Source organism: Bos indicus x Bos taurus, chromosome 27 (assembly GCF_003369695.1).
Source record: "Bos indicus x Bos taurus breed Angus x Brahman F1 hybrid chromosome 27, Bos_hybrid_MaternalHap_v2.0, whole genome shotgun sequence".
Lineage (NCBI taxonomy): Eukaryota > Metazoa > Chordata > Mammalia > Artiodactyla > Bovidae > Bos > Bos indicus x Bos taurus.
This window is the reverse complement of record NC_040102.1, coordinates 39,670,605-39,683,079: the sequence shown is the minus strand read 5'-3', so window position 1 is coordinate 39,683,079 and position 12,475 is coordinate 39,670,605. Positions and strand designations below refer to the sequence as shown.

General features: G+C 54.5%; 1 protein-coding gene across 6 annotated transcripts in view; it reads left to right on the top strand.

Annotated features, from left to right (window-relative positions):
- Positions 1-12,475, top strand: part of RARB (retinoic acid receptor beta) — an 888,683-nt gene that overhangs the window by 862,497 nt on the left and 13,711 nt on the right. For all 6 annotated transcript variants that reach the window (XM_027529802.1, XM_027529803.1, XM_027529807.1 and 3 more), the window contains one exon: positions 4,909-5,085. In XM_027529802.1, the coding sequence (XP_027385603.1) occupies positions 4,909-5,085 (177 nt within the window). The remainder of the gene's footprint in view (positions 1-4,908; positions 5,086-12,475) is intronic.

Below are 12,475 nucleotides of genomic sequence, written 5' to 3'. Positions count from 1 at the left end.
TCCAAATGTTGTAGAGTTTTGCTGGTTCAATGACTGATGCTCTAGAAAAAGAATTGCATGAAAGGTTACAGAGATAAGAGGCGATAACGGAGCCAGAAAAAGAGTGAGTGAGGCGCCCGCAGGCTGTGTGGTCAGTGGCACCAGCTTCTGAAGAGCTGGCCCTGGACTTGGACGCAGGTCCCCTGGCGGACCTGCCAACAAGAGGAACCGAGAGCCTGCTTGCCCCGCGGCTAGCTCACAGAGCACCTGGTGGCCCTTGAAGTGCAGGTTCTCGTTCAGCAGGTGTGGCTCCCAGGTGCCGCTGGGCTGCAGACCACACTCCTGAGGAGCAGAGGCCACAAATGCACTTCGAGTAGCGAGACCCAGCATGACGTTCTGGGCCCGGCGCCCCATGCCGTGGCGTCAGGGAGAAGAGATGCTGGCCCGTCTGGGAAGGGACTGACCTGGCCTGGCCTACTGCTGACCTAGTAAACAAGTCCCCTTGAGCTCAGGGTACCATCCGGCCCAGAACACATGCAGGATGGGCGGCGTTGGGAGGTTTGAGGTCAGCCCTGGAGGGGAAGCAGGGCCAGAGACCTGGGTGATGCTCTGAACTGGGAACCAGGTGTGTACGGTTTAAATCCTGCTTAACCACCAGGCAGCAGTGTGACTGTGTGCTCGGTACTTGGCTTCCCTCAGCCTCAATTTTGGGTTTCAGAGAAGTCCGTAGTTTGTGATTAGGGATCTTTATTACCGTTATCATCATCGTTGTTATAGCTGATACTCAGCATTTACTCTGTGCCAAGGGCCATACCGAGTCTCTGCCTTGTGAATTCTTTGATTCCTTCCAAGGCCTCCTTGAGGCCGGCACAAGGGCCCCGTGTCTCAGAGGAGTAAGTCTCTTTCCCCACGTCGCATAGATACCAAGTGGCCTTACACACGGGCAGTCTGACTCCAAGGCAGCTCTTTTAACCCCAGACAGTACCCTGCACCTCAGGAGGGTAGGTGACCAGGCAGGATGGAGGCAGGAGCCCTTGGGCGTCTCTGTAGGAAGAGGGGCTGTTATTCTTAAATCAGACCTTTCGCTCCAGAAGACAGAGTAAAAGAGAACAGTCAGAGCAGGGACAGTCAGAGCAGGGAGAGCTTCCTGGAGGTGGAAGCTTTTGAGCCAGGTCAAGCGGTGAGAGACAGTTGAGGGGTCCCTTGTGTACAGTCGGGGCCCCGGCCCTCTTCTGCTGGCAGGGCTGTCTTAGGGTGGCCTCGTCCGTCTTGCAGACCCTGACTCACCTGACCATCAGGTAAAGTGGCGGCACTCTGGCCTGGAGGGCAAGGCACACACAAGTACGGATGGCAGTTGCCCTTCTAGAGCATGTGGCCTGGGACCAGACCTCACCGCAGGACGGTCCTGTCTGTGGTTGGCGCACCAGGACTTGGGTGGGCCTTTCTGGGCCCTTCCCCACCTCCCTCCTGGGGAGCCTCTCCTTTGGGATGCTCTTTGGGCCTGAGGTCTGATCCACCTGCTTCCAGGCCGGGGGGTGCTGCTGCCCTGCTCTGTGCGGGCCCAGCCCACCCGCCATCACAGTGGCTCACACGGCAGGCCCACCACCCGCCTCAAGGCTTTGTGCGGCTGCGGGGTGAGTGTGGTACACACGGGGGGTTGGAGGGGAGGTGATGGACACTCCTGGGAGCAACTACCGCCCGATGGCAGAGAATGACCAGCTCCCCGAGCTCCCCAGCAGGGTGGAGCCCCCTCCCACAGCCCTCCCCTCCCCCATGCTGCCCGGAATTTCTGCTCAAAGGAGCTGCTTGTGTTTGATTCCTAGTCTCAGGGTCTGCTCTCGGCCCCAGACAGGGCTTCCCCGAGAGCCTCCAGCACCCCTTTTTGTGCCTCTTTGGATCCAGCAGGGAATGTGGCTGTTAAGTCCCATCTCCAGGGGGCAGCCCTAACCTCGGGGTGGCCTGATCCCTTGCCGAAGCCGCCCCAGAGCACAGGATCTAGTTCCGTTTTTACTGTAAGTGACTTCCAGGCTTTTCTGGACGTAGGTGCAGGAGTAAATAACAGCAGGCATGATGCATTCTTTGCAGCTTCTTGGTTCTGAGATGAGGTCTTTCTATAAAGAACTTTCCTACAGGCAACAGCTCCCACTGCGAGGGGACTTCGTGCACCTTTGCCAAGCTGGCACCCCCGTCAGACGCCTGTGGCAGAAGTGGGCGGGGAGGAATTAAAAGGGCAGCTAGCTGCCCATCTCCAGATCCCTGAAAAAGTGGCTCCTTCTCTTCCCTAACTCAGGAAGATTTGGGACCCTAGTCAGGGCCCAGGAGGCTATGGGAGGGAAGTGCAAGAAGCTGGCCCCCACTCTCCACGCCCAGGCCTGGGCTGGTGCTGCATTCCTTGGGGAGACTTCTGACCCCTCCCCCAAAACAAAGCGAGGAGGAAGTCCTTGTGGGGGCAGAGCAGTGGATGACCCGCCCTCCAAAGAGGAAACAGCCCAGCACCAGGATGTTTACTCTGCTTCCTTACTGAGCATCGCCGTGGCATCCAGGTCTTAGGGTCTCTGAGGCCCAGGTTCAAGCCTTTCCCGGGTTGCTTGGGAGCTCTGTGACCTTGGAGCCCTGCTGGAGCCCAGCCGCTTGGCTGTGTTTTGGGACTTAGAGTGGGGGCTGCCTCGTAGGGCTGCCGAGGAGGTTAAAGGAGGGACGCGTTCGTGACTTTGCAGCGCAGAGACGAGGTGCGCAGGGCTCCCCATCCAGACCTGTGTGGCTTTCTCACTGTGTGTGGCCTCCGCCGGACAGAGGTGATCTCCAGTTGTTCCTGGCTTTTCCCTCCTCGCAGGCCCCAGGAGTGCAGGCTGCCCTTCCAGGCCTCGGGGGTGTGGGGAGGGGAGCAGTGTGGCTCCGTGAGAAGACCTTAGTCCACTCGGAGAAGGAGCGCGGGCCGCGGAGCACCTCGGGTGTCCAGGAGGAGCAGCGGCCACACTCCATCCGGCAGCTGGTGCCCCGAGGCCATGCCCTGCCCTCCAGCAGGGCCCCTGATTGCTGAAACCACCAGGCCGGCCAGAGGGGTGCCTCCAGGCTCCTGTCCCAGCCCAGGCATCTTAGAAGGGGGTCTGGGAGCACCCCTGAAACATCGCCTTCAGGGAGATCTTGCCCCATCTCCCTTGCTTCTCGCCAGCCGTCCTAGGGGGCTCTCCCCCGCCCCCCAGAGTGGCGGGGCTGGCGGAAGCGCCCAGGTCTGAGGACCACACAGCATGTGCGTTGGGGTCTCTGAGCCTCGTCCTCCTACGGACGGACGTGCCGGCTGCTTGTTCACTGAGTCTCTGGACCGCAGGGAGCTACAGCGCGTCACGCCCTCACCATGGGGAGGCCTGGCATCTTCCAGTCTCCGGGGTTTCTAGTCAGGAGACAGGCTCCTGGAGACAAAGTCCAGGCTCGCTGGGCCTTAGCTCTGCAGGTGGGTGGCGATCTGCCCACCAGGGGAGAGCTCCTGAGAGTTAGACGGAATTTGTCGTCCAGCGCTGGGAAGGGGCCTGGCTCCAGGGAAGCCCAGAGGAGGGCCCGCCCCCGTGTCACCCTCCCACGGCCAGACAGAGCGCCGAGCACGCCGAGGGACGGGCGCAGAGGCCCCCATTGCCCGTGTGCACTGTGTCCCCAGATCCGCAGGGACAGGGGGCGGTGAGCGGGACCGCGGCCTCCGCCTGCATCAGGCCTCTGAGCGCCCCTCACACACGGCTCCCTTGCAGCTCCAAACCATCCTTCACAAGCAGAGCCCCGTGTATAGACTCGGTGAGCTGAGGGGCCAGCACTCTGGGTTGGTGGTGTGTCCCAGGGCGTCCGGGGCCCAAGCCCCAGCCTCGACCTTGCCTTTCCCTGCCTGCCAGGTCCCCCCGGCCAGCCTCATCCTCACTTCGGGAAGCTCCTCACCCAGTGACGCACTCAGATGTTTGAGCGCCCCTGCTGAGCGCCGGGCAGTGCGGCCCCTGGGGACAGGGCGGTGTGTCAGGGCTGAGGGCTGGGAGCGCAGGCCTGAAACGCAGGCAGCCTCTGCGGGGGTTGTCACAGAGCAGCTGGGTGAGCCCAGCTGTGCCCCAACTGGGGGGCGAGGGGTGCACCCCAGGGCAGTGCAGGCCAGCAGGAGGGGCGGCCTGGGGAGAGAGCCTGAGGCCGGGCCCCACTGTGCGTCTTCCCTGGGACAGAGGGATCTGGGGAAGGCAAGTCAGCTAGACAGCCTTGCAGGCCTCAGGGAAGACTTTGCCTTCTAGCCTGAGTGAGATGAGACATCTTTGAGCAGCACCGTGACTCGCTGTGACTTAGGCTTTAAAAGGATAACCACATTCCTTTGGTTAAAGAACGTGCTGTGAGGAGGCCAGGGTGGAGTGAGGAGGTCCAGGCAGGAGGTGATGGGGGCCGTGGGGCGTGACCCCTTCTCCAGGTCCTGACACCTCTCTGCGAGGGGAATGTGAAACTCTCACCCCTAGTGCATCTTAACCCATAACTCGACATCAGGTAGACGTGTTCCTGTTGCAGGTGATAGAAACAAAACGCAAATCCACTTAGACTAAACGATGAAACCCTGGTGTGGTCAGGCGAGGCTGGATGCAGCGGCTCAGTGTCCCCAGGAAGGGCCCTGTGCCTGCGGTTGTCCTGGGTCAGGTGGAGCTGTTGGTTCATCAGATTACAAAGCGGTGCCGCTGCCGCCTCCCATCCCTTCATTCACTGGCTGGAGTGTTTGCTAAAGAGAGCTTTTCCACTACTCGGTTATCATTTAAAAAAGATGAATCTAAGCTTTAAAAAGTCAACTACCAACAACCCCCCTGCCCCCAGCCCCAAGGCTCCCTGGTGAAGACTGAATCGTCCGCATGTTCTGAAGAAGCCGGGTTCAGCCCCCTGCCTTCCACAGCTAGCCTTGAACCCGTTTTCTCTCCCCCTTAGAATTCCAGCGCTGACCATCGAGTCCGGCTGGACCTGGGCCTCTGGGACAAATTCAGTGAGCTGGCCACCAAGTGCATTATTAAGATCGTGGAGTTTGCCAAACGCCTGCCAGGTTTCACCGGCCTGACCATCGCAGACCAGATCACCCTGCTGAAGGCCGCCTGCCTCGACATCCTGGTACGTGGGCTCCGCACCCGCTGTCGGGGTGAGTGGGGAGGAGGGGCTGGGGTGCCCAGGGGACCCCCAGGGGCTCTGGGTCCGCTGCCTGACCGCCAGAGGCTCCCCCAGAGCTGGGCAGCACCACCTACTCCCCCTGGGGTGGGGGCCCCTCTGGGTGGCCTGGGAAAGGGCCCGCAGCCCCGCACTGTGGCTTCTGGGCCTTGGAGGTGTGCGGGCCTGTCATGCCCATCCTCTGCCCAGCGCTGGCCGGGCCAGCGCCCTTGGGCAGGGAAGCGGTGGAGGTGCGTGGTGTGCGGGGTCTCTGGAGGAAGTCGAATGCGGGGAGTGTGACATGAGCTTTCAAGGTGCTTTGAAAGCATCGATTTTTGTTTGTGTTACACCTTGGCTAGCTTCGGGTATAAACAGTTCTGCAAAGCAAATCCACTTACTGTAATTAGACACACCTGCACAGCCCTTCTCAGGAGGAGGAGGACTCAGTCCAATCGTGCAGGATGCACGAGTGTGTGTGTGACTCCTCGGGGAGCCGGATCTCTCCAAGAGTGGTAATGGTTACTCTGGAACCTGCGGCGGCCAGGGATCCTTTGAGTGTGTGTGATGTTTCTTATGAAATCAGAGGGTCTTGGATGACCCTAGAAACGTTCAGGACAATGAAACATCTGAGCTGGGCTGCCTGTCTCGCGCCCACGCCTGTACTTGGTAAAGCTCAGCTCTCCTGACCGGGTGGGCGGAGACCAGTGTCTTCCGGGCAGGGGACCGGGGAGCTCCTGGTGCCTCCGAGGGCAGTGCGGGGTGAGGCTCTAGGGCACGAGCGGGGCATTCTGGCGTGGACGCGAGGATGGAGCCCTGTGGGCCCCTGGGTCCCGGTGCTGGGGGCAGGTCTGGAGGACTGACCCCGGCGCTGAACGTGTCGGCCTGGGAGACCGTCAACCCCCCAGGCAGCCCGGGACTGGGGTCCTGACCCCGCGGGCCTGGCGCCTCCGGGCTTCGCTCTCCCGGCTTCCAGGCCTCCCTTTTGTCCAGGTGCCGCTCCCTCTGTCTGCCTGGGGGCCCACGCGTCAGCCCTTCTCCTTGGAGTCAGGAGGGATGGGAGCCACTTTCCGTGGCCTATCCTGGCCTCAGTTTACCCATGTGTAAGGCAGGCATGAGGTCACCCGGGAGGGCCTTCACGGGGTCACGCAGTCCTGGGCAGAGCATGGACTGGCCTGGGGCTCGGCCAGCGGCGACGAGGCTGTGAGGCCTGCTGGCGGCTACAGGCTCTGGGCCGGACTCAGGCCGTCTTCCATCGCGCTCTCCTGGCCTCTCAGTTGCGGCGTGGTGTTGGGGTGTGGCAGGTGGGGGGTAAGCTCTAGCAGGGCCAAAGGAGACGGGCAGACGGGATGCTCACGGTCTGAGGCCACGCGTCGTCTGGCGGGGACCGCCCCCGTGATGCCCGGTGCCATTTGGGGCTCACGGGTCCGTCCAGGGAGGCGCGTTCCTGCGCGGGGTCTCGGTGGAGACGGGATCCCAGCCCACGAGGAGCAGCTCTGTGCACGGAGGCCCGGCTCCCTGTGAGAAAGGCCTCAGCCTGCTGGCCTTGAAGCGGTGAAGAGGGGTGAAGAGGATGGAACTCTGTGCTCTGTTGTTGCTCAGGCGCTGAGTCGTGTCCGACCTGGCGACTCCCTGGATGGCAGACCCCAGGCCCCTGTGTCCTCCACTGTCTCCTGGCGCCGTTCAAACTCTGTCCTTAGAGACTCCTCCGCGGTGAGGCTGTCGAGAGAACCGAGGGTCCTTGTCTGCAAACCCTTGGCTCAGTCCCCGCACTTAGTACGCGCCTTGCCTTTGGCCATCGAGCCCTCCTCACCAGCACCGTCGCCTGTAAGCCCAGTGTGTCTGTGAGCCACTCAGACGCATGTGTGCACAGACGTCCACACGCGTTGTCTCGAGCTGTGCTCCCAGGACTGCATGGAGGCGGCCAGTCTGAGAGCTGCGATTATAAAGGAAGCTTGGTTTCAGACTTAGCGCTTAGTAACGTGAAATATTTCCTTTCTGATTCTTTAAGTTGATAACATGTTAAAACAGTATGTTGGGTCTCTTGGGTTAACTAAAACATATTATTAGATCTTTTAAAATATTTTATAATGGAGCATAGATGGTTGGATGGCATCACCAACTCAATGGACGTGAGTTCGAGCAACGACAGGAGACACTGAGGGCAGAGGAGCCTGGGATCTGCCGTCCGGGGGTCGCAGAGTCGGACACGACTTGGCGACCGAGCAACAGTAGTTGATTTGCAATGTTGTGTCGTTTCAGGTGCGCAGTGAGGTGATTCAGCTATACGTGTCTCTCTCCTCTTTTCCCAGATTTTTTCCACATAGGTTATTACAGAACTCTGAGTAGAGTTTCCTCTGCTACACACAAGGATCTGAGGAGATCCTTGTTGATTCTATACAGTAGTGTGCACATGTTCACACAAACTCCTCACTCATCGCTCTCCTCCGCTTCCCCCCATGGTAACTGTAAGGTTTTTTCCTCCGAAGTCTGTGAGTCTGGTTCTGTTCTGTAAATAAGTTCTTTGGTATCATAGTTTAGATTCCACTTTTAACTGATACCCTGTGACATTTTTCATTCTCTGACTTATTTCACTTAGTGTGATCATCTCTAGGTCCATCCATGTTCCTGCAAATGGCATTATTTTTTAAATGGCTGAATAGTGTTCCATTGTATACATATGTACCACATCTTTATCCATTCACCTGTCAACGGATACAGGTTGCTCCCATGTCTTGGCTGTTACAGTGCTGCTTTGAGCATAAGGGTGCATGTATCTTTTCGAATTATGGTTTTCTCTGGATATACGCTCAGGAATGGGGCTGCTAGATCATATGGTAGGTCTGTTTTTAGTTTCTTAAGGACCTTCCACACTGTTCTCCAGGGTGGGTGCACCAGTTTACATTCCCACCAACAGTGGAGGAGGGTTCCCGTCTCTCTGCACCCTCTCCAGCATTTATTGTTTGTGGAATTTTTTGATGATAGCCATTCTGGTTGGTGTGAGGTGATGTTAATATCTCATTGTAGCTTTGCTTTGCGTTTTTCAATAATTAGCAGGTGTCAAGCATCATTCCACGTGCCTGCTCGCCATCTGTGTGTCTTCTTTGGAGAGATGTCTATTTAGGTCTTCTGCCTGTTTGTTGAGTGGGTTGTTTGTTTTGAAACTGTTAAGTATCGTGAACTGTTGCTAAATTCCAGGGACTGTTCCCTTGTCAGTCACATCATTTGCAGATATTTTCTCCCAGCCTGTGGGGTGTCTTTTCATTTTGTTTATTGTTTCTTTTGCTGTGCAGAAGCTTTTGAGTAGGTGCTATTTGTTTATTTTCATTGTTATTTCCATTATTCTGGGAGATGGATCAAAAAAGATACTGTTGCCATTTTATATCAGAGAGTGTTCTGTCTGTGTTTTTCTGTAGGAGATTTAAGTGTCTAGTCTCAGATTTAGGTCTTTAATCCGTTTTGAGCTTATTTTTGTGTGTAGTGTTAAAGAATGATCTGATTTCTTTTTTTTTTTGTATGTAACTGTTCAGGTTTCTCTGCGCCGTTTGTTGAAGAGGCTGTTTCTCCAGCACTGTAGCCTTGTCTCCGTTGTCATCGATGCATTGGTGACGGGGCGTGGTTTATGTCTGGGCTTTGTATTCTGTTCCATTCATCTTTATTTCTGTTTTGTGCCAGAAAATGCTGCTTTTGATGACTGTAGTTCTGTAGTGTAGTCTGAAGACAGGGGCCTGATTCTTCCTGCTCCATTTTTCTTTTTCAAGATTGCTTTGGCTTCTGGGTTTTGTGTGTTTCTGTACAGATTTTTAGCGATTTTTTTTTATTCTAGTTCTGTGAAAAATACTATTGGTAATTTCACAGGGATTGTGTTGAATCTGTGGATTGCCGTGACTAGTATGCTTCATTGTGACAGTTTTGATTCTTCCAGTCCAAGCATGTGGTATGTCTTTCCATCCGTGTATCATCATCACTTTTGTCCATCAGCGTCTTACGGGTATCGGGATATGGGTCTTTGGCCTCCTTAGATACTAGGTTTATTCCTAGGCATTTTATTGTTTCTGTTGCAGGGCTAAATGGGGTTGTTTCCCTAATTTCTCTTTCCGGTCTTTCAGTATTAGTGTGCAAATACGCAAGAGATTTCTGTGTATCTCTTTTGTACATGCACCTCACTGCGTTTATCGATGAGCTCCAGGAGGTTTCTGGAAGCTGCCGTAGGACTTTTTGTGTATAGTGTCATGTCATCTGCAGATATTGAAAAATCCTTACATCTCTGATAAATCCCCGTTGACATGGTGTATGACCCTTTAAATGTATTGTTGGATTCGGTTCGCTGGTGTTTTGTTGAGGATTTTTGTATCTTGTGTTCATCAGGACTGTCAGCCTGTGCTTTTCCTTTCCTGTGACACCACACCTGGTTTTGGTATCAAGGTGATGGTGGCCTTGTGGAGCGAGTTGGGCAGTGTTCTGTCCTCTGAAACTTTGGGGAAGAGCTTCAGAAGGATAGGCATTAACTTTCCTCCTAATGTTTGGTAGAATTTGCCTGCGAAGCCATCTGGTCCTAGACTCTTGTTTGTTGGAAGTTGTTAAGTTTCAGCTTCAGGACGTCTGACTGATTGGTCTGTTCACATTTTCTCTCTCTTCCTACCTCGTTCCGTCTTCCTTTCTTCTTGGAGTTTGTCGGTTTCTTCTGGGTTGTCAGTCTTATCGGCGTCTAGCTGCTTGTGATGATAATCTCTTACGAGTATTTCTCTGCACTGTACCTTCTCTTTTTTCATTTCTGATTTCATTTCTTCTTTTTTTTGGATGAATGTGGCTAAAGGTTTATCAGTTTTCTTTATCTTCTCAAAGAAATGGCTTTTTGGCTTCATTGACCTTTGCTGTTTTTTTGTTCATTTCTATTTTTTCTCTCTTGCTCTATGATTTTTTCAAACTTTGAGGTTTTGTTGTTGTTCTTTGTCTAACTGCTCTAGGTATAAGATTGGGTTGTTTGAGGGGGTTTTTGTTGGTTTCTTGAGGTACGTTTGTATTGCTGTAAACTTCCTCTTAGAACTGCTCTTGCTGCATCCCGGAGGTTTTCTGGGCTGTGATGTTTTCATTTTCACTCATCTCTAGGAATCTTTTGGTTTCCTCTTTGATTTCTTCAGCAATCCGTTGTGTGTTTAGTAACATATTGTTTAGCCTCCAGGTTTCTGTGCATTTTACAGTTTTTTTCTTGTAGTTGATTTCTGATCTCATAGAGTTGTGGTCAGAGAAGATGCTTGATATGCTTTCAGTTTTCTTGAGTTTGCATAGGTTTGCTTTGTGACCCAGCGTGTGATCTGTTCTGGAGAATGTTCCTTGTACACTTGGGAAAAATGTGTGTTTGCTGATTCTGGATTAAATGCTCTATGAATATTAAGTCCATCTAGTTTAATGTGTCATTTAAAGCCTGTGTTTCATTGTTGATTTTGGTGTTAGATGATCTGTCCGTTGATGAAGCTGGGGTGTTAAAGTCCCCACTATTACTGAGTTACTGTCGGTTTTCCCTTTTATGGCTCTTAGTATTTGCATAATATATTGATGTGCTCCTGTGGTGGATATATAGTTACAGTTATATTTTCTTGTTGATCCTTGTGATCATTACACAGTATCTCTTTTTGTCTCTTATAAGTCTTTATCTTAAAGTCTATTTGTAGGATTTCCCTGGCAGTCCAGTGGTTAAGAATCCGCCTTGCAGTGCAGGGCACATGGGTTCGCTCCCTGGTTGGGGAACTAAGATCCCATGTGCTGCAGAGCACCTGAGCCTGCCGGCCGCAACTGCCGGGCCCGTGTGCCACAGCTGATGGCTGGGGCAGCCCGAGAAGCACATTTGAGAAAAGAAAGTCTGTTTGTCTGATAGGAGTGTTGCTCCTTGAGCTTTCTTTTGATTTCTATTTGCATGGAGTACATTTTCCTATATTTGAGGTGGGTCTCTTGTAGATTAAATGCTCCAACCAAAAGACACAGACTGGCCGAAATGGATCAAAAAGAGATCAGTCCTGAATATTCCCTGGAAGGACTGATGCTGAAGCTGAAGCTCCAGTGCTTTGGCCACCTGATGCTAAGAGCTGACTCACTGGAAAAGACCCTGATGCTGGGAGGGATTGGGGGCAGGAGGAGAAGGGGACGACAGAGGATGAGATGGCTGGATGGCATCACCGACTCAATGGACCGGAGTTTGGGTGAACTCTGGGAGTTGGTGATGGACAGGGAGGCCTGGCATGCTGCGGTTCATGGGGTCGCAGAGTCGTACACGACTGAACGACCGAGCTGAACGGCACTCAGTCTCTGCTGCTGTGTTCAGGCGTGCGAGGACCCTCTCTAGTGGCGGTGCACGGGCGTCTCTCACTGCCAAGCACGGGCTCTCGGGCAGGTGGGCTTCGGTCACTGGCGCTCACCAATGTCAGCGGTTGTGGCTCGCAGGCTCCAGGGTGTGGACTTGGCAGTGTGGTGCATGGCTTAGTTGGCCCACAGCGTGTGGGATCTTCTGGAGCCGGCCTTGGCAGGCGGTTTTAACCACTCTACCTGCAGGGAGGCCCCTTCTCTTGATTGATGATTAGCATTGTGTTTGGATTCCCTTTTCTTTTTCGTGTATCTGTTGTAGATTTTTCTGTTTGCAATTACCACGAGTTTCTCTTTAAAAAAAAAGACAACTGAGTGTTCGGCTGCAGCAGGTTGGCTGCAGCACGGGGGCTGTGCGCTGTGCCCGCGGGCTCTCGTGTTCGGCTGCAGCGGGTTAGCTGCAGCACGGGGGCTGTGCGCTGTGCCCGCAGGCTCTCGTGTTCGGCTGCAACAGGTTAGCTGCAGCACGGGGGCTGTGCGCCGCACCCGCGGGCTCTCTCCGTGTGGCCCACAGACTCGTGTGGTGTTTGGGCTCAGTACTTGTGGTGCGGGTGCTCAGTAGTTGCATCACGGGGGCTTAGTGGCTCCACAGCGTATGAGATCTTGGTTCCCCTGTGCTGTGCTGAGTCAGTCATGGCCCCATGACTCAGTCTGCGACCCCATGGACTGTAGCCCACCAGGCTCCTCTGTCCATGGGATTCTGCAGGCCAGAACACTGCGGGGGGTGGCCACCACCAGGGATCAGACTGCGTCCTCTGCCTTGCGAGATGGACTCCTAACCAGTGGCCCACCAGGGAAGCCTCACTGTGAGGGTTTGACGTGGCATCTTCTGTAGAAACAAGGTTTGTGTGTTTCTTGAGCTACGGGCCCTTTCATTTCAAATGCGTCAGCAGTCTCTCGTGTCTGCTCCCCTGGTTCCCGGTGCCTGGTTTGATGTCATTTCGTGTGGGGGTGATTTCCTACCTTTACTGTCTGTTTGCTTTTACTGGTAAGCATTTCCGTT